The 22,166-nt window shown below is 43.2% G+C and overlaps 2 protein-coding genes across 2 annotated transcripts; both read right to left on the reverse strand.

Moving 5' to 3' along the window:
* Nucleotides 1-343: 343 nt before the first annotated feature.
* LOC147422220 (uncharacterized) lies at nt 344-743 on the reverse strand. Its single transcript, XM_086503040.1, has 2 exons — nt 504-743; nt 344-406 (listed from the first exon to the last, which is right to left on the reverse strand). Exons 1-2 carry the CDS (start codon nt 741-743, stop codon nt 344-346), a joined length of 303 nt encoding a protein of 100 aa, XP_086359166.1.
* Nucleotides 744-15,195: 14,452 nt separating this feature from the next.
* Nucleotides 15,196-19,179, reverse strand: LOC147422221 (rust resistance kinase Lr10-like). Its single transcript, XM_086503358.1, has 2 exons — nt 18,177-19,179; nt 15,196-16,915 (listed from the first exon to the last, which is right to left on the reverse strand). Exons 1-2 carry the CDS (start codon nt 19,102-19,104, stop codon nt 15,798-15,800), a joined length of 2,046 nt encoding a protein of 681 aa, XP_086359484.1. The 5' UTR covers nt 19,105-19,179; the 3' UTR covers nt 15,196-15,797.
* Nucleotides 19,180-22,166: the final 2,987 nt, after the last annotated feature.

The raw sequence follows: 22,166 nt of genomic DNA on the forward strand, positions 1-22,166 counted from the left end.
CAACATCATAGGCATAAAGAATTGATTGGCAAAAGGAACTGCGGTGACAAATGTAATAATATACATGGTTCAAAAAGACGTATAAAATCCGTCTCATGATACATAAGCTATGAGAAACCCTAAACTAATGCTATCTAGCTACGGCTAAACTGATGTCGTCTAGTCAGACGTCTCATCGCGTCCAAGCGGCGTATCTGTCGGATTCTGCAAAAAAAGACAATAAGACAGCTTTCAGTAAGTATAAACATATAACGACATTTATAAAACAATACAAAAAATAAAAAAGAGTAAACCCTAATACTAACCATGCCGCCGCGAGAACTGAGAATGTCCATCAGGGCGTTTAAGCCCTTCCTGCTGCGTACTCGCGCTCGTACGGTGTGGGATCACGTCCTGTCATCGACCACTGTCAAAACATACAAAGATTTCATTATGTTAGAACTAAAAAACTCATAAACCCTAAACTATCGAACATGCATAAAGAGCAATGTGAAAACACTTACAAAATCGGCCTCAAATGATGCCCATCCACCGCTTCCCAAGTGGTGCGAGCTCCCTGCCTCTACTCGCGCTCTGGCTGCATCCTTTTGTTGCTTCCACTTGTCGGGATTCTCGCGCGCTGCTTTCTTCGCATTCTTCCAATCTTCTTTGGCCAGCCAATCTGGCCTGTTCCACCCATTCTTGATTGCTTTTTGCACTTCGGAACGCTTGTGTTTGCAGTATTCGCGCATTCGAATCTTCATCAGGTCTTCATTGAAGCGCTGATCCCGTGTTGGAATGGGAAACTCATCATGAAGTATGCTGATGACTCTGTTTTTTAAATCACTTGGTACTTCACTCCATTTGTTTAGTATGTAGTGTCTAAACAGCTGAGAGCAAAGACCACGCATGCGCGAGATCACCTTCTGGCCGGTGACGCATGAACCTGGGTGTCCCGGCAGGGGTCTCTAGCGGCGTGTCATGGGGGTACGGACGTCAGGTGTCTCCACCGGCGTCTGGGCCCCGAAGCGAGGAGTGTCGAGTGGGGTGGCTCCTGGCGGAGTAGGTAGAGGTGTGTAGCTTCTAGGAACAGTCAGCAGTGCAAAACCTGGCGTAGATGGCAATGCTGTGGCTGGTGTGGGGGCGGGCAAAGAAGGGGAGGATAAAGAGCCTCGTCGAACACGAGGCGGTGTGGAGGCATCGGTGGCGGAATCCCCACAACAACCGCCACCGCCACCACTAGAGCGCCGGTGTCTAGACGAGTGTGAAGCTCGTCTCGTCGACGCCGAAGCTTCGGAGCGCGCCGAATGCTCCGAAAGAGAGGGAGATGCGGATGGAGTAGGAACGCGCGATGATGCGCCAGAGCGATGACGCTCCACGTACCACTGTCTCTGCTACTGTGACAAAGAAGAAAGAAACTCCTCATCATCCATACCTGCATTAAACACACGAATATTTAAACTTAATATTGAATGAATAGAGTAGACAATGACGCAAAGACCATTAAATACAATGACGTAATGACGCATATAAATACAATGACGCAATGAATTGAGTGATAGAAGAGGCAAGTCGAAAACTTAGAATTTTCAATCAAAAGATGTGAGCGCGTGTAGAAAAGAGCGTTATACACCATGGAAGGTACTTAGAGAGCCAGAGCTTTTACAACACGGAGCAAAATTGTTCAAATACAATATTTGTGGCTTTAAGAGATCTCTCTCTCATCCTCGCATAACTCAGCATAACTTCCTATATCTATATAGAGCTCTCCGTTTAAACACATTTCCTCTGTTTCATTTTGTAGCTCCTCTGCATGCACCCCATATAGAGTAGTAGCATCTTGATGCTCGTCTGGCACCACCGCAGCGGCTTCTGATTGAGCATCTTCTCTGATCTCCTCCATTGATGTCGTTGTGATTGGCACATGGTAGCCTTCATACGTCCTTGCACTACGAGGGGCTACCTCTATGACGTACCACCAGTTTGATGTAGACTTTGTAGGATGAAATATTACCTGCCAGAGCCACATAACTTACATGAGAGCTTTCAAGCACATAACTTGTAAAAGGGGGATGTTAACTATTTACATACTTACTTGTTCACAATGCTCGGGTAGTACGAAAGTGTCTCTTAGGTCAGTCCATTTCTTAGTAGAATCCACCTCAAGAAAACCAGACTCTCCTCTACGCACAGTAGCGTTGCGACCCTCCATGATTATCTTGAACCATTGCACGTCGAACAAGTCGACAAAAAATCCTCTGTAATCGATCCTCAAAATCTCTTGCAGCGTGCCGAAGTAAGTGAGTGAAATCCACTTTTGCATCACTGGATTGTGAAGCATGCAAAATCGGTTGATTTTAGCCTCTAGATCTTCCGTCATCTTCTTCTCAACACCGAGATTGCACATGACAATCCCAGATATGCGCTCATCATCTATGGTTCGCCATAGCGTGTCCCGGGATTTATCAAATCCGTCTAGCCACTCTCCAATGTACACTAGGGACTCTGATACCAACCAACCTTCTGCCATGCTACCCTCCGGACGTGCCTTTTGACGCACATATCCCTTAAGCGTTTTCATGTAACGCTCTAAGAAGAACATCCATCTGGAATGAACTGTGCCAGCTATTTCCACCTCATCAACTATGTGAACAAGAAGATGCACCTGAATGGTTAGCATTGTAGTAGGAAAATGTTTCTCAAACATACACACAAGCTCCGCAGCATTTAGTTTGGCGAATGGTATGGAGTCTACGTTGATCTCGTTTTGTGAGATCCATTGCACCAGCTTTGCAAGTTTGTAGATTGTGTTACGGATGTCGAGAGACAAACATCCCTCAATGGCAACCGGTAAAATAAACTGTAAAGTATGTGCAGCAATGATATTAAAGTCCACATTTTATGCAATGATATTAAAGTCCACTATGAACGTACCTGACACATTTTATGCCAATCGTGTGACTTCAAACCGGTAAGCTTTCCTTCTTTAGTAAAACACGTTCGGAGCGAGTGCATTACGCCAGTGGGGGTCCGCAAAGATCGAATGGTCTCTTTTACTTTGCGTTCTTGGGCTCCTGTGAAAATCCATGGTGCTTTAGGGAGTTTTATCGATCCATCAGACGCTGTTTGCGGCCAATATTGCTCCATACGATCCACATTTCTAAGGTCAACTCTGGCTCCCAAAGTATCTTTCTTGCCGGTCAAATGGTCCCATAGTAGATTACCCACATTCTTGAATATGTGCATTGGATCGAGCAAGTGATTGATCATGAGTCGGGGCCAGTATGGTAACTCGTACCATAGAGATAGTCTCTTCATCCCTGGAGGCAATCCGTCATCGCACATCTCCTTCTGCTCTAACCATGCTTGTGCAGACATCCTTGGTGGCTCTCTTCCCAAAAAGCCATTGCGTAACACATGATTCTCTGGAAGATACGCTTGATGACCTTCGTAGATTTGCTTCTTCAGTGAGGGTGCCCTACGTGCATTCAGTCTAGGTCCACATGTGACACATGCTCTGTATCCGCTTGTTTGAAGCCCTGCATGTATACACATGATAATAGATCAACTATGGGAAAAAACAAGATTTACAGTGTCTGAGTGAGGAGTGTCAATAGATCACCTGAGCATTCTGTTAGCCCGGGATAGTCATGCATGGTCCACATTAGAATGCCTCTGATCAAAGCATTCCGTCGTCCTGTGTGTCGGCTCATATCCACCACCTCTATGCCAATCCACAATTGTTGTAGCTCTTCCAATAGTGGACGAAGATACACATCCATATTCCCCACTTTATATCGCCCTGGCACAATCAAGCTTAGCCATAGGTGCCCCTTCTTCGTAGTCAACCACGGGGGAATGTTGTAGTTGACGATGACAACGGGCCATACACTGTAAGATGTTGATCTTTGACCAAATGGATTTACGCCATCCATAGCCAGGCCTAAGCGCAAATTTCGAGCTTCCCTGGCAAAATCCGACCATGTTCCATCTATATGTTTCCACGCTACGCAATCTGCAGGAATTCGTAGCACACCATCCGAAGATTTATTCTCCTCATGCCATGATGCTAGGGTGGCCATGGACTTACATTCGAAGAAATGCTTGATGCGAGGAAGCAGAGGGAAATGTCGCAAAACCTTTTGTGGAATTTTTGTCCCGTGGAGATCTACTCGATATCTTTCGGAATCACATTTCGGACACTTCTCCATGTCTATGTATTCCCCTCTGAAAAGAATGCAGTCATTAGGACAAGCGTGGATAGAATTGTAATCCATCCCCAAGTTTCGCAAAATCTTTCTTGCTTCATCTCGGGAATCTGGCATCACATTGTCAGCTGGTAGTATGTGCTCTTTCAGCAATCTACACAACATAAAAATATGATACAGTCGTGTAAAAATCTATCAGATCATTATACATTTAGAGTTCTATTAAAGTAAACTAATTGTAATAGATCACCTGAAAAGCGCTGTGACGCTAGTGTCACTCCATCCAAACTTTGCCTGCATGTTGAGAAGAACCAGGAGTGCTTTCAATCTAGACATACGTGCTCCATTATACAATGGCGTATCGGCTTCACTTTTCATATCATCATAGATAAGCCTTTCTGAATCCATGATCGTCTCGATCATTTCATCAATCTCGGGCTCAAACATTGCCTCGTTGGGAATGTGCTCTGCATGATCATCCCCCGAGCTGTCAGAGGCTACATCTTGTCGCCTCACATATGCTGCTTGACCAAAGCGCCTACGAACACGTCTATTGGGTTGCAAGATTGCTGCTTGTTGGCCAGCGTCAGAGTCCGACGAGTTATAATTGGCAACAACTCGATCTATAATAGATGGATCGAACTCGCCAAATTCGCGAACGTGCTGCAAAGAAACACGTCTTGTCCGTCACACAGCATGCTTGCATTGATTACAAGGACATAAGACCCTCGTTGAGAGATAGGTGTTTCGGTTGGACGGTCCCACATCCTCGTCGCTACTCATAATGAGGATAAAAAACTTATAACCTGGACAACAAATTTAATATTCTATTGGCATTCTTCGTCTTATCTCTCTCTCTCTCTCTCTCTCTCTCTCTCTCTCTCTCTCTCTCTCTCTCTCTCTCTCTCTCTCTCTCTCTCTCTCTCTCTACCTCACATTCTCTAGTCATGTCCAATCCCCGCACACCTCGGTCTAGAGGTGCACGGAGATCAGAACCACCGGGTTATAATCTCGTCTTTATTGGTCAATACCTATATTTGTGGGTACAAGAAATCTACACACCCACGTCTACATGATACTGCATGTAGTGGACAAAACCCCTTTGCCTCTTCTCTAGCTGTAGCACTTCACTTCATCTTAACATCTTTTCACAGTAGATCTTTTCACTGTTCGTCTAACTCTAAACCCTAAACCGTAAGTAATTCTTGCGTGGACTCGATCTAACGTAAATAAGCGTAAATCTAAATAAACGTAAATCTAACTAAAAATAAAGCTAAATCTAATTTAACGTAAGTCTAATGACTAGAGGTTGTCTAGATGGTCATTGTGTCGGGGATGTAGTGACTCTTGCCGCCCTGAAGATCCACCTTCTTCCCTATCTTCTGAAGACATTTCACCAGTACTTTTGGATCGACGGAGCCCACCATGAGTGAAGGCAGCAATACCCTATATTCCATTGAGGGCTTTCTTCACCCGCTTCATGCAGGCATCGCAGTCTATGGAGACCTAAATCTAATCTAATATAACGTAAATCTAAATCTAGCTTAAATAAACGTAAATCTAGTTAAAAATAAACCTAAATTTAATTTAATGTAAGTCTACATATAACCTAATCTTTAACGTCTTTTAAGATAGTTTCCTACGACGTTATAACTCTCTTCTTCTTGTGTGTGTGCGCGTGTGTGGATGTGTGTGCCAATAAAAAGAGATAAATGGTATAACCTTTCTATCACCCATGCCAAGTATGATAGATTGATTATGCCATTTCCCTCTTGAATAATAGGTCTTGAGTTCAACTCCTCGTTGGCTAGATCTTTAGGTCTTTTAATTTTAATTAGTTTCCTACGACGTTAAATTAGTTTCTCTCTCTTTCTCTCTCAATGTGTGTGCGTTTTTTTGGATCTTATGCATGTTTTCTCTCTCTTTTCCTCTCTCAATGGGTGCGTTTTTTGTTTATGCATGTTCTCTCTCTCTTTTTCTCTCTCAATGCGTGCGTTTTTTGTTTATGCATGCTCTCTCTCTCTTTTTCTCTCTCAACGTGTGTGTGCATTCTTTGTTTATGTATGTGTGTGTGCGTTTTTGTTTTTGTTTGTACTCTCTCTCTCTCTCTCTCTCTCTCTCTCTCTCTCTCTCTCTCTCTCAAAAACACTATGTGTGTGTGTATGTGTGTGTGTGAGAGAGAGAGAGAGAGGGAGAGAGAAAGAGGGGAAGGGAACATGAGAATGAGGAGAGGGAAGGAGCATACCTGGCTCTCCTTCCTCTCCTCGTGTGTGTGTGTGTGTGTGTGTGTGGAGAAGAAAGAGAGAGAGAGAGAGAGAGAGAGAGAGAGAGAGAGAGTGAGGGAGAGCGTTACCTGCTCCTTGCTTGAGGGCGCCGAAAAACTCAGATCTGAGATCTGAGTTTTTGGGCGCGCTCGGTTATTTTTTTACCCCAGCCGGCGTCGCTATGAGCGTCGCTATAAGCGTCGCAAATTTATTTGTAAATTTGCAACGCTCATAGCGACGCCGGGAAATTTTTTTTTTGAGCGTCGCTGTGTGAGCGTCGCTAATATGAAGAGCCTCTTGTAGTGGTAGTTACACTCCATTCACACATTGACCTTCAAAAAATAGAGATAGCTTCTTTTTCAATAGAGCTAGCTTGGACAAGTGGTGGACCTTCAAACCAACTTGGGCTAAAACCTTTATAACACAAGGGATAGTAGGTTGGACAAGTGGTGGATCTCTTCCCCGGACCATCTACAGTAGTAAACATAGTAGCTACACTCCATTCACACATTGACCTTCAAACAATAGAGATAGGACTATTGAATAGAGCTAACTTGGCCAGGTGGTGGACCTTCAAACCACCTTGGGCTAAAATCTCCATAACACAATGGATAGTAGGTTGGACAAGTGTTGGACCTCTACCCGAAACCATCCATGCTATCACAGTAGAGATAGGACTATTCAATAAGGCTAGCTTGGACAAGTGGTAGACCTTAAAACCACCTTGGGCTAAAACATCCATAACACAATGGTTAATAGGTTGGAAAAGTGGTGGACCTCTTCCCAGACCATCCCTGGTAGTAAACATAGTAGCTACACTCCATTCACACATTTTCCTTCAAACAATAGCGATAGGACTATTCAATAGAGCTAGCTTGGACAGTTGGTGGAACTTCAAACCACCTTGGGCTAAGACCTCCATAACACAATGGATAGTAGGTTGGAAGAGTGCTGGACCTTTAACCAAAACCATCCAAGCTATCACAGTAGAGATAGGACTATTCAATAGAGCTAGGTTGGACAGGTGGTGGACGTTCAAACCACCTTGGGCTAAAACATCCATAACACAATGGTTAGTAGGTTGGAAAAGTGGTGGACCTCTACCCCAAACCATACATGATAGTAAACATAGTAGTTACACTTCATTCACACATTGACCTTCAAACAATAGACATAGCTTCTTTCAATAGAGCTAGCTTGGCCAGATGGTGGACCTTCAAACAACCTTGGGCTAAAACCTCCGTAACACAATGGTAAGTAGGTTGGACAAGTGGTGAACCTCTACCCCAAACCATCGATGGTATTAAACATAGTAGCTACACTTTATTCACAAATTGACCTTCAAACAATAGAGATACATTCTTTCAATAGATCTAGCTTTGACAGGTAGTGGACCTTCAAACCACCTTGGTCTAAAACCTCGATAACACAATGGATAGTTGGTTGGACCTCTACCCCAAACCATCCACGCTATGCTCGTCGGGTAGTCGTGCGCGTCGTAGAAGCTGCTGGAAGGTCGGTCCGCTCTAGGTGGCAGAAGCTCTCTCCACAAAGTCAATAGTGAGAATAGTTAAAAATGGGGTGAAAATTTCTTACAATGGAGGTCCCCGAACCACTTTTCATGAAATTTGACATGTGCTCCTATCTTCTTGCTAGATGCGGTTTAGGCTCAAAAACTTCTTGATTTTGACTCCATTTGCTCTGTTTACCAGAAATTTGGCATTTCTGTCAAAACTTGGCCAAAACACGCTTTCCGCTCCAGTCTCATAATTGCACCCCCACTGTACCATAGGTTGTCCTATAGTCACTGATCATCCCTATATTTTTCATTACGACTGTTTTTCACCTACTTTTTGTATTTTTGAAGTTTTTCTGCCGAAAATTAGCAAAATTAAAAGAAAAATAGCAAATCAAACCCAAAAAATCCCCAAAAATCATAATAAATCACAATCATCACCGCAAAACATTATATACACTCTCATGCAATTTTTATGGCCAGATTTCTCCGTTTTACCAATATTTTGCCCGAAAAAATGGTTATTTCTACATATATACACACACCTAGGGGCTTGATTTGGTGTTTGGCCCCATATACCTGTAGATACATGCTGTATAAGGGCATCTATACTTGGGTTACTCCAGAAAAGTTCGCAATCAAACAACAACCCTTAAAATAGTCAAAAATCATGCCCCTTTTTTGCTATTTCTGTTATTGGTTCCGCATTTGAGAATGCCTCCCCCCCTCCTAGCCGGAGTCATCCCGGACGACAAGGTATCGCCTCGGAGTATGTGCCGTGCATAGGTTGAAAAAGTTGTGCTAATGCCTGGCCAATTAATGTGGCCCTACTTTATGCATACTCGGTCAATGCATGAAAAAATTAATGCTCTGCAAGAGAAGGGAATAAGCAAGATGCCTTTTGGCATTCGCCGTCGAGGTTTTCTGTTTTCTTTGCAAATAATAGCTGTAACTCTACTGCTCTCTGTTCAATTGTCTTTTTTGCAAAAGGCAATTGCTTTGCCGACACTGTTGATAGAGCCGTAGCTGTTTCTAAGGAGAGAATTGGTTGGGCCGTAAGCCTTTGGTTGGTTTTTGTTGTTGGTGTCGTTGGCACTCAAACAAGGGGGGAGAATGTTGCTCATACAAGATCTTAAAATGTGGCTTCCTTCTCGTACTCCAAAAGGCCTTTGGTAATCCAAGCCGTTCCTCAAAATTTGTAAGGGGGGGTAGTAGCTTCATAGCTTCACACTCCCAAAAGGGCCTCCGACCATTTCAAGTTTTTCACTAAAGCTTTCCAAAAAACAACTTACCAAGGGACTTGAAGACCTCTCCTTCCAAGCCACTGAGACAATCTCAATGGGGGTCCACTCTCAAGATATGTAAACAACGTCTTAAAATGTTGGCACAAAAGATGCTTGGGCCGCCACCATCAGGGGGGGGGGGGGGGGGGGGGGGGGAGTTGGACAATGATGTTTCAAAACATTGGCAGGAAAAGTCACCTAGAGTGTTGTAGAGAGAGTTCGTTGATAGCGTTGTTGTAGAGGACGGAGTTTTAAAATGCTACTTGCAATGTTAGAACATTTGGCACTCAAGGATGCGACATGGAAAAGAAATGCTAAGGGATCCAAACCATAGCATTTTAAAATGTCGATTGCACAGGGTGGTGGGGAAGGCACTGGCAGCGAGGTAGAGGTAGACACTTCACGGGTTCCCTTCACGGACCGCCTTGCTCCACCAAGGCTCTAATACCATGTCAAAGTTCAATGGTGCGGAAGTGTAGAGACCAAGGGGAGAGAGAGAGAGAGAGAGAGAGAGAGAGAGAGAGAGAGAGAGAGAGAGAGAGAGAGAAGGAGAGAGAGAGAGTCTCATGAACCAATCAACCTTGGCAATGAATAATCGATGCTTGTACAATGGGGGCAATGGGATGCATATATACCCATCTAAGTAAATTGCCCTACCCAAACTTGGACAAATAAGTAAAATAAATACATAAAAGCCAAAATAATAGGATCACATTGGGTAGTTCACTTGAGATTCCATAACTTTAACACTCTAAGACCCTTGGCCCTCCAATTTATAGGACCCCCTTTACTGCATGTTCATCCCGGCCCTTGGTCTACCTAGTTTTACCTTAGGCCTGACACATTGGGTACAATCTCCACACATGCAAGAGTAAGCATTTCCCTCTTTTCATATTTATTTAAAGATATCAATTAATGCTCAATAATGGTTACAGGTGTTTGCTTGGATATAAAATAGCTATTGCCCATAAAGAGCTCACATTAATCAGACGCCCATAACTATTTTTCCATTATTAACTAGTCCAACGGTTCCTACTACTTTCCACCTTTCCATTCTACAATAAGTGTCTATTAAAAGATCATAAGTAAATCTCATTACATACCTTCATTAAGGAAGCAGCTTCCCTCACTTGCTATGTTTTGAATTTGATATTCATACTTGTCAAAAATATCGGTTAAAATTACGTATCAAAAACATCATGGATTAAAGTGAAATCTCATAAACTTAAACACACTTATTTGCCTATATCTTCAATAGTCCACATATTGTATATTCTAGTGTCATACCAATAGAATAAGCAGTATGTGTTATACCTTGATGTGTCCAAATATCATTGGTTACAATAATTATTCAAAAAACAAGCTCCATCAATTCCAAGTCTAAATCCAAAACACTACCAACATCATATCATTATAAACCAAATATGGTTGATAAAATCACACTAGCAATAGTGGTGGCTAGCCACTATAATATGATTTTGGAATTGGTGTTGCCTACACCTATGAATCAACACCAACTGGGCGTGTTATGTCAATTGGAAAATCTACATTTGTACTATCTAAATTGGTGGTGATGAAATTTTTACGCTATCTAAATTGGCAGATCTATGTACACATGTGGCCAATGGACTATGGAGGTCATAAGCCACCAAAAATAAATTATTAATTTTAGTAAGTTGCAATAAAGAAAAAGTTGCAATCCTAATCTCCCTTTAGGCCAAACCACCCTTGCATATTTTTGTGGTCTAACTTTGCTCACAAACACTATACTTTGAAAATGAATTACTTAAAGTGGACATTATGCAATAAAATCACCAACAAGAATTGACTGAGTTTAGAGTACTTATAAGTAAGTATGAGATTGAAGATATGTATTTCTCTCTTTGGCAACACAAATCCTATATTAGACGAATTGAGTTGGAGATAAAAAATGAAAAGGTATTTCTAATGGCTTCAAAAAAAATTAAAGGTATTCTTAATTCAAAGATTCTCTCAACAACAACAAAAACGATACACTAGTCTATAGCACGTAACAATGGAAAATTATGAAGCATGTAGATTTGCAACAGTATCAGTTGGGAAGGACGGATACAACATAGAGAGAGAGAGAGAGAGAGAGAGAGAGAGTGCAAGGACATTTTAAAGAGAATAAAATGCTAAAGGCAAAATAAACGAGAAGAGAAACACAAATATACCAATGTGAAGTTGACCACCTCTTATATGGGCACAAAAGGTCTTTTGATTTTCCACCTCCATGTATCTTTTCATTTTCTAAACTCACCCTTGACTTACTCACTTAATATGTTTTGAAAGACTGTTTATTTTTCTGAGATTGGGGAGACCTAATTGCACAATTTAAAAAAGAAAGCTAAACCCATAAACATGAGACTTTGTCAATAATTAACTTGAAAATGTGAAGGTCAAGGATCCCAATGTAATAGAATTAAGAGTTAAAGGAGTGAGTTGGGAAGGCAGAAGGTCTTTGGCTACGTGAAAAGAGAGAGAGAAGATAGCTTCTTTGTATTTTTATTGGCAGCATCTAGGGAGACCAAAATGTTTCGCACCTCCTTCAGGGAATTGACATCATGTATATGCCCAATCATGGTATCCTACATAATCACAGGCAACCAATAGGGTAAGGGGGCCAATAAAAAGCCTTCCCCCAAAGCAAGGAATGGTGTCCCCCTCCCCCCCCAACTTTAACACGAATTTGGATAGCATTGTAAACAAATAATACCCGTTCAATTGAGGGTTCAATCCATGTTGGCAAGTTGGCATGTTTTACCCTCCTGCACTAGTCTCTACTCGCGCCGGTTTTTGATACACACAAAAATGTTGTGGCATCGTTCATGAGCGTTGTGTCACTGCTCGTGCTAAGATTTTATCTTTCAATAGGGTTCAGCAGACGCTTCATTTTGCACCCTTGCATACACAATTTTGTCCATTGTGCTATTTGCAGCCTAGGTATGTCGTGCCTCCCTCACAGAAGCTCATGATGTTGAGCTAAGTCATAATGTGGGAATTATTGTGAGAATCTGTCCGAAACTTCTTTTGATAGGGATTAAGGAGTTCCATCATTAAACCTATTGGCTCGTTCATACAATTTTATGTTGTTTTAATGATAGGGGTTATTTTCCAATGAAGGCAAGCCCAAGAAGCACTAAGCTATTTTTAGAGTGTGAGCCCAAGATTCCCTTCAAATGTTGTCTCTTGAAGGCCAAGCAAGAGCTACTCAGGGTAGCTGTGGACAATTCTCAATGAATGCAATAGGACCGCATAAGCCCAAATGTGATCATTTTTCTATATTGTGGTCTATGCATGTAGTCACTCACATATATACATGCAAAATGGGTGCAAAGCAAATAATCTCTCTCCCTCTCTCTCTCTCTCTCTCTCTCTCTCTCTCTCTCTCAAAGCAAAGATAGCAAAGAAAGTTGAATTTAGGTAATTTCCCCTCAGCATCTTGCATTCTATGCACTATTTTGCAAGCAATTACGTTAGGCACGTGTCACACACATAGTGTATCTTTGAGCTGGCACAAATTCGATCGGGGTGACCCCCACAAGAAGTTTTGGACAAATTCTCACAATAATTCCCACATTGCGACTTACCTCAACATCATGAGCTTCTGCGAGGGAGGCACCGTATACCTAGCTAGGTACGATACATGATGTTATGCATTGTATGAAAAACATTGAAAAAGACTCCGTTTTCCTACATGAGAAAATTTCCAAATCTTCTTGTGCCCCTCCCCAACGTGAACGCAAGTTAGGCATGACAAGGCCATTGGCTGCTCAAATCACAAAGCAATAAAACCATCTTTGTGTTGTCCGCCCGTCTGTGGCAGACATGGCACCCAAACCACCCTTTTCGAATTTGTCTGGCTAGCAACGTGTGACAAGGGCACGATCACATGTGTATAGAGGGAGGCTCAACGACCCCACACACAAAGGATAGGTACCCAAGTTCCAACAAAAGGGTGGTGTGAAATAGACCACGGTCCACCCCAACCAAAACGAATTCAAAGAGGTGTAGAATTTGAATTCATGTGAATATGACTTTGAAAGAGATTGAGGATGTACACATCACAAGAATTTTTGGACAAATTCGCACAATAATTCCCACATTGTGGCTTACCTCAACATCATTGTATGAAAAACACTCGAAAAGTCTCCGTTTTCCTACATGAGAAATTTTCTAAATCTTCTTGTGCATGTAACAAACAATTAGTCAACGTAATACCCCCACGCACGTGCGTGTGTGCGTGCGTGCGTTTGTGTGAGTGTGAGAGAGAGACAGGAGGAGAAGAAAAAAACAAAGTGTGGGTGAGAGACAGAGAGAGTAGAAGAAGAAGAAAGTTTTATCGTCATAAGAAACTATCCCAAGAGACCTAAAGATCTAGCTGACGAGGAGAGTAGAACTCAAGACCTGTTATTCAAGAGGGAAATGGCATAACCAATCTACCACACTTGGGTGAGAAGAGAGAGAGGAGTCTGTCTAGAAGTCAATATATACCAAGTACCAACATCAATTCCAAGTCAAAGATGGAAAAGGAGATGTAATCATAACGTAAACTTTTCCCAAAGCTCATCCTATTATAATTTAGGGATAATTACCGAAATACCCCTCTAATTTGTGAAAATTCCCAAAATACCCTTCAAATTTCAAAAATTCCCAATATACCCCTCATATTTTGTCAAAAATTCCCAAAATAACCCCCGGTTGTGAGAGTAAATTTATCCAAAAATTAAAAAAATTGTAGCTTCTCATAAGAAGCCTAGTTGTCTATGAATACAAGATACTAAAACTGTTATGTAGACTTTGGAGATGAATTGCTTTATTATTTTTAGACATAATTGTCTTTTTTTGGGAGGTAATTTGTGACAAATTACATGCTAAGCACTAAAAAACGGATATACATTGTCAAAAAAGAATAAAGATTAGGAAATCGTGGACAATCCAGCTAAAATAGATACAACGGTGTATTTTGGGAATTTTTAAAATTTGAGGGGTATTTTTTTGGGAATTTCCACAAATTAGAGGGGTATTTTGGTAATTTTCCCTATAATTTATCACCACCTTTCCAAAAACAACTTGGGGTGGGTTCAGACTGCCCAAACGCTGCACTACTCGTTTTGCATTCTGCTAGACATCGGGAGCCATGAGCTGGTGACAAGTCATTCGCCTGAGATCAAGCAGCTGAGCGCTTTTCCGGCTGACAAGTTTGCGGACTTTGTGAGTGTCCGGGGGTGAGGCTGCCCGCAGCAAGGCCCAATAGGTTTTTGCCACATAGAGCTCACGTCCCTGTGGCTCGTTCTCAGGCAGGCAGTCTAAAGCACCTCTTAGAAACCCCCCCCCCCCCATGGGGCTAGAGGGACTCGATTCTTAAATGCTCGCAAAGTAGCTGTCACACCCATTCACTTGCAAGGGCAAGGGAGAGCTATTTAGAGTCTTTTAGTGATATAATTTAGCTTTACCGGGTGAAAGTAGTCTAGTCTGCACTATATCAATCCACGGTCAGCTTACAACAGGCAGAGAGTGAGCCCACCATAGGCCGGCCAGCCACACCCCTGCACCCAGCCACCGTGACTCTCACGGTGCCATCGTAACATTACCCTACTCGCCTAAACAGTCACCCCCAGCGAGAGCCGTTTGCCTGGAGGGAAGAAGCCTTATTGGCTGCGACATGAGGACAGCACGACAAACACAGTTAACTTTCGCCATCAGCGCTGTGATACCGGCTGGAGCTGCAGCATGTGCGCCTACTGCCAGCAGGTGGTGAAGTTCATGTCTCAACCGGCCAGCCACCGGGAACAAGGCATGTGCGATCCCTGAGAGAGAGAGAGAGAGAGAGAGAGAGAGAGAGCATGGCCTATAATCCTTGTCAATTATATTACTCTTCATGGTTCAAATGTGAAGCCTTAATGCTAGACAGAGAGAGAGCATCACCTAAATCCTTGTCAAATTTACTAGTAGTAAATCCGAGTTTTTACTCTTACACATGATGGAGGCAATGAAGATTTCAATGTACAAAGAGTGAAAGCGGGAAATGAGTCGCTTTGGTGGGTAACCCAAAGATGATCAAAACAATGATTCACTTGCCAGCACACCATGGCAAAGAGTACTGTACAACTCTGTTCATACCGTGTCTTTAAAATTTAACTCAAGAAATGGAAGTTTGAAATATCATACTGAAATGCTCTTGCACCACTTGACTGGATGGAGACGACCCTCTGCTTCTCCACTATCGCGAAAGATGTTTACATACACGGTTGCTTGCCATTGCTTGAACCCATTGTTCAAAATGTACACTCAGACAACACTACTGCCATTGCATACACAAAAATGCCTGAAGAACAATATCTCTGCAAGAAGGATGTCTGATGGGTTCTTCAGAAAGAAGACTCAGCTATAACATCAGCGCACCATGCCCTGGCAGTACAAAAAACTTCAGAGCAGGCTTCTGAAGCCGCGCTCTCCGCATCTCCTCCGGAATGGATTTGAACCAAATAGAATGACAGACAAAGTGCCATCCTCTCGCACTGACTTACACTTCCTCTGATGAGATGCTTGACAGTAATCTTTGCTGTGACCCCGATTTCTTATGCCTGAACATCTTTTCGAAAGGCGACGGCACATCGACCGGTACTTCGGCAGACCCTTGCAAGTATTGAACCACTTTACCCATCGTCGGCCGCAGAGAGGGTTCCGCCTGAATGCACCACAAGGCTACATGTGTACAAATTCTAGCTTGCTCATGATCAACGTCACCCATCAATCTACTATCTACGGACACCGACATCCAATCACTGGCTTCTTCATCGGATTCTTCTAGTGAGAATGGATCACATTGGTGAAAGCTTCTCTTCCCTCGCACAATCTCCAGCAACATCATTCCATAGCTGTACACATCAAACTTTGCTGTAAGAGGGCCGCTTCCTAATGACCAAAACTCTGGGGCAACATACCCAGGCGTCCCCCGCGCTTGCGTCAAGACCCTGCTCTCCTCTCTTGTCAAGAGCTTTGCTAGACCGAAATCAGCTATTTTTGGACAATACGCAGCATCCAAAAGAATGTTCTGCGGTTTGATATCACAATGAACTATGCAGTTTCGGCACTCTTCGTGCATGTAGCAAAGCCCCCGGGCTATGCCAATAGCTATGTCGAATCGTTGCCTCCAACTCAGAACAGCTTGCGACGCATGTGCAGAGGAGAATAAATACTTGTCAAGAGAGCTGTTGCTTACATACTCATAGACCAACATCCTCTTTGATTTGCTGAAACAATAGCCAAATAGCCTCGCCACATTCACATGATGAATGCTCCCAATAGTAGCAACTTCATTTAAGAACTGGTCATTACCATGAGACATGGAAGCATCAAGGACCTTTACCGCAACCTCGTTTCCATCCGGCAAAGTCCCCCTGTAAACCTTCCCGAAAGCTCCGCGCCCTATTTCATTATTGAAGTTCCTTGTAGCAGCCACCAAGGCTCCATAAGGGAAATCAATCGGAGCCTGCTGAATGCTGTCTAGCTTGAGGCGCTCACGATTACTGAACACCCACCAATAATAATGCCTATATACGATACACAAGACAAAGGCCGCCAGTGCCAGGATAGAAACGGCTGCAACAGAAGTACCGACGATAATGGCTCTCTTGTTTCCTGCACAGAAAAAATAGAGAAAACGGTCATGCAAAAAACGACCTATAAGCAGACCAACAACAATGATAAGGCACTGTCAATGTTAAAAATACATGAAAATGCACATGCAACAGGGTCATGGATGTGTGCATGCGTAAAGGCCCACAGGTTCAATACCCAGCGGCATCTTCCAAATTTCAATCATACCTCAAAAGAAAAATTAGAAAACATTTGAGAGAGCTCAGGGTTGGGACTTGCATGTAAGTAGCAATGAAAGTAGAGAAAGATCTAGATAAATTTCAATATCAAAAGTGGAAGACAACCACCAAGTGCTCATCACAATGGTTCCCTACTTTGTGCAGTCGCCCCACATTGAGATGCTCTATGATGAAGGTTTCTCCAGGATATGTAAGTAAGGTAACTGTACAAATCTTGATATGACTCTATGTGTGTAAATATAATCGGTCATAAAATTGATATTGCATTGATGATTGTGCACTTAAATTTGAATGGTGCAAGTTCGATTTGACAAGGTTTTACTCTATGTGCACTTTAAAATGTTAAATGCAATCACTAATTAGCTCGATTAATTAGCATTGTGGCAACTAGAAGTTTGTGTGCATGCTTTTTGAAGCTTTCCATAGCCATATCCAGCATTGGGGGGTCATTTTTCATCATCCTACATCATTTCAATTGCTTGCTATGCATGGCTAAACCACTATATCTCCGAGCATGTATGATGTATGTGTGTACAAAGTAGATTGATGGTGACTATGCAAGGCTTAGCTCATGCTATACTATGCTACTCCATGTGTGCACATGTTTGTGAAGAGGATTGTGTGTAGTTAGTAGACTACATGCATTGCTAGGAGGGTGTGGTTAAGAGAGCTAGATTGAGCAGAGGTAGGAGTGCTACTACTCCATGGTTCCAACCCTCCATATGTTCATAACCTCATTAAGTCCTTTTCCCCTTTTCATAATATTGAACTCTCACATTTATTGGGATGTTGTGGTCCTTTTGCTAGGTCTGAACAGTCTTTTTTCATTGGTATAAACTCTCCCATTAGTGTGAGCCTATCAACCACAACCCAAATGGCATCATTCCCACGACTCATATGTGCGTGCGATTGTGTGAGATGCTTTGTGATGAGATCCTCTGACATGCATGGTGCTGTAGCATTGAAGACATAGAATTGAAATGGCATAAATTGTGCACTTTAACATGCGCTTTGGCATACGATTAAAATTATAATCAAGCAAATTATTGGTTCAGCAAGATTACCTGGTTTTCCTTCATTGCATGCTACTGGATTGGCATCATCACCACATAAGCAAAGAAAACCGTTATCTTTAGTATCGTAGCCACACATTCCCCCCGTGCTCTGGCATCTTGTACAACTATCTACATCATGGACTGGCCCCCACGCAAATTTTGTTCCCACAACCCACGTCTCGACAGGGTCATCCTCATTGGCTATGATGAATCTGCGAAAAGAACTGCAATTGTACGCATTCAAGAGCGTCGGCAGATAGAGATCTTTGTAGGGGGCGTATTCGAGGCAATGACCCACAAGCGAATAATTGCAATGTTGGATATATCTTCTGCAAGAGGAAGAAGATGGTCTGAAGATACCAGACTTTGGCGCCTCCAAAGCCGACCCAGTGCAGTTGAAGAAAAGGTACTTGTCTTCAGAGAATGTCAGATTTGCCGACTCGAATGCATACAGATTTGAGCTTGAGAATGCGGTTAATGAGAAGCGGGGAGCCGCGATCTCGCAGAAAGGGGTGTTGGGGTATGGTATAAGGGAGACAATGATGTATCCACCATAGCCAAGGCTCTGATTCTTGTTAGAATTAGGCAAAGGGTGGATACTTCTCACATAGTAAAAGTTAGCGCTTTCACTCAAGAAGAGGTTCCATTGAGGGGTTGCGGAGGAGCAATTGGAGAGCTGGAAGCCCGGTGCGCCACAGCCAGCTGCGGCCCCAAAAGGGTAAGGAACAGGGGAGATGAAAGAGCAGGATGAGGGGCACCTGAGGGAAGCGCTGGTGGGTATAAAGAAACTCAGAGCAACCATAGCCAACAGGACTCTTTCCATTGAATTGATAGAGGGGCGGCCTTGCCTGGAATGTGTACCGCCGTCCTCTGCCCTTTCATTGTTGCTCACTCTTACCACGTTGTCGTGCCCCTGCTCCATTAAGGGTGCAACCATCAAATTGTTAATGAGCTAGATTTAGGTTGTGTAAGTAAAACCTTTCTATCACACAGGTGCCCTTATCCCGTTTCTCATGGAGTAACACGTTTGAGTTTAAACCTCGTTGAGATAGATCTATAAACATCAGACCAATGCATGGTAGGACACATATCGACACATCCCCATCTATAGCCTAAGGCCACAGACCGGATGTGTAAGAGATCCCTCATGTAGAGTTTGTGATCCTAAGGCTGGTGTCACACTAGGACGGGCAAACGTTGGCCATGCTTAGGTGTGTGTCCACACTCAAAAATTGCAGGTTGCCGGGTGTCCCAGTGTGACACAGGCCTAAAGATGGCAGTGGGCAAGTGAATGCTCCCCACATTCCAAAACACCAACGTTGATGAGCAAGCAACACACTACTTGTGCCATACTAGCTATGCATAAGGGCCTATCAAAAAACAGTGGCATAATGACTCCTCTTGGTGTGTATCACATAGATGATTGGTCATGTCATAACAAACACATGCAGCCCAAGTGCCAATAGGTAGCCTTGCATGTGCAATCATCCACTTGAAATATGATATTTATCAGCTAACTTTGAGATTCCAAATGTAAGACCAGAATTGCGGAACAAAAGTGTGGGGAGTAGGTCCCCTATCTCAATGCATGCACCGCCAAGAGCAATGACGTGAGGAATGATTCCTTAAAGGAATTCGTTGCTCGATGCGAACAATTTACCCAAAGAAGGTGTCACTAATTATGCTTTTTAAAGTAGGCTTTTTATTATTTGTGAAAGCATTTCATGAGAATTATGATTAGAATGTATTTTAAAAGTCATTTTTCTTATACAAGCTGTAATGGAAATGGCCTATGAAGTTTGAGAATAACGGAATTAAGAGAATTAGAGTGAGCATTTTCATAAGACTACTTTGAGAACATAGAGGGTGAACTTAATTAGCGGAAGCAACATAACCATATATTTAATTAACTTGGCATGAATAATATTTTTGCAAGAGAGAGTTAGAGAACTTGACAACAGTTGAGGACCAGATTTATGTGGACCCGGTCCCCCCTCCAATAGGCTTTTGTCTTATAGATTCTCCGAGCAACGAAATAAACGAGCAAGTCCTTTAAGACATTCTTTATTACGAAGAGAAAATTGCAAAAGTTCAAGAGGGTTTTCCACTGTTGAAAACTAATCCCACAACCAAACTCAAATCCCACGATGACTAATCCCATGGAACTGAACATGGAGCCAATATAGTAGAGCCGTCGATGCTTGCGACAAGCTGAGGGCACTTAACATATGTTGTTCTAGCACTTTCCACCTATATTATCCACTTGGAACGCATTTCCATATATAGTCTCCAAAATTCTTTGAAGGGCACTTTCCCAACCTATTAAATCACTTCCAAGTGCATACCAAGTAGTGTTCTATAGTAATTTTGTACCATTAGCGTAGGGCTCTAGCATTCACTCTCCTATAGGTAGCCACTCATCGAAGTGTAAAATGGTGTCTCAGAGTAACAAGTGATCAACCCCAACCAAAGGCCTAAGCAATGTTAGAAAAGAAACGTATTTTAACCGACTAAAATTGTAAAATCCCAATTAGATTTTGAGCTTGCCTTTAAACAATCTCAAAATTTTACGCAACTTTTTGAAGGGGATCGGGGAGCACCACAGACGGAGAGTGAGAGAGAGAGAAGGAGACACACACACAATGTGGGTGGGGAGACTGTGAAGTGGCAGCTCCCCCTATACAGTATACTCACTATAAGTATAGGGTAACAGTGGGCGGGCGCCCATGACCTGGGCGACTGGTCAAGGCACATAGGCCTTAACCCCAACAACCTCCCACTTAAAGGCCAATGTGCCTTTAAGCAAGATCTACTAGTGTACAACTAATAGAAGGTGACATATTCTCTCAACCTATGCCCACTGACTCTCGATGAGCTAGTGCATCCGGCTCTACTGATAGACAAAAATCCCGCTGCGGAAGCCACACAGAGCTAGCTCCAAGCTCTACAAATAGTCTACAAGAGCTCATGCACTCCTGCAAGTATCGGTCCAATACCTGCAAACCTCCCCTATGCTCTATGCCGAGATCAGTCATCGAACAACTAATCAACCCTGCTGCAAATGCTCCCACTGCAGCTGCTATGTCGGGCCTCGAGATTAGCATCTCGTACATGAGGACACCGAACGTTGATGCAACCCTGGCAACCTCTGCCACCTCCAACTCAGAACTCAACTCATGGCAATCCTGTCCCCTATCATAGAGACCATGGCACTCTGACTCCGAGCTCTGGAGTGACTCCTCGTGCCCACCACATATCACATGTACACCAAGAGTATCCATATGTCCTGAATCTGCACCAAGCTCTGGCATAAGCATATCAAGAAATGACTCCACAATAGCCGACATCTCAACATCCATGTGAGTCATCTCTGTCATCACCTCTGATGACTCATCCTGCTGTGACTCACTAGAGCTGTCCCGCTCTACTTGTGCATCCGTAGACGCAACCTGCACAACAAGGTCACTGCTCTGCACTCCATGCAAAGCATCCTGCAACCCACAAGCAAAAGAGACTCGCCTGCTCTCTCGCTCTCTACCTGGCTGCATGATCACAGAGACAACACCGTCTCTCCCGTGATCCACATGCAATGGGTAACGTGTACCACTCCTGGCACCTCTCGCAATCACTAGCGAACCCAAATGCATCACAAAATCTCGCTCTCGAAGCGAAATCTGACATCCACAATCTCTAAGCTGACCAATCGAGATCAAACTCACTGTCAAATCTGGTACATAGCGCACATGTCGTAACAAGTAAGATGCACCACTCGGTAATGACAGTCTCACATCTCCTGCACCTGCTATTGCATGTACCGATCCATCGGTCAAACATACACTGCCAAGCATCCCGCTAGAATAGCTACAAAACCATTCACGATGCGACGTGACATGAAACATAGCATCTGCGTCTAGCAACCACTGCGAAGGGAGTGCACTATCCACATGTATAGCATCTCGTGCATAGCTCGAGGTAAAAGTGACATCCCCGTCACTAGTA

This window comes from Adiantum capillus-veneris, chromosome 27, assembly GCF_014529385.1.
Source record: "Adiantum capillus-veneris isolate H3 chromosome 27, ASM1452938v2, whole genome shotgun sequence".
NCBI classification, from domain to species: domain Eukaryota; kingdom Viridiplantae; phylum Streptophyta; class Polypodiopsida; order Polypodiales; family Pteridaceae; genus Adiantum; species Adiantum capillus-veneris.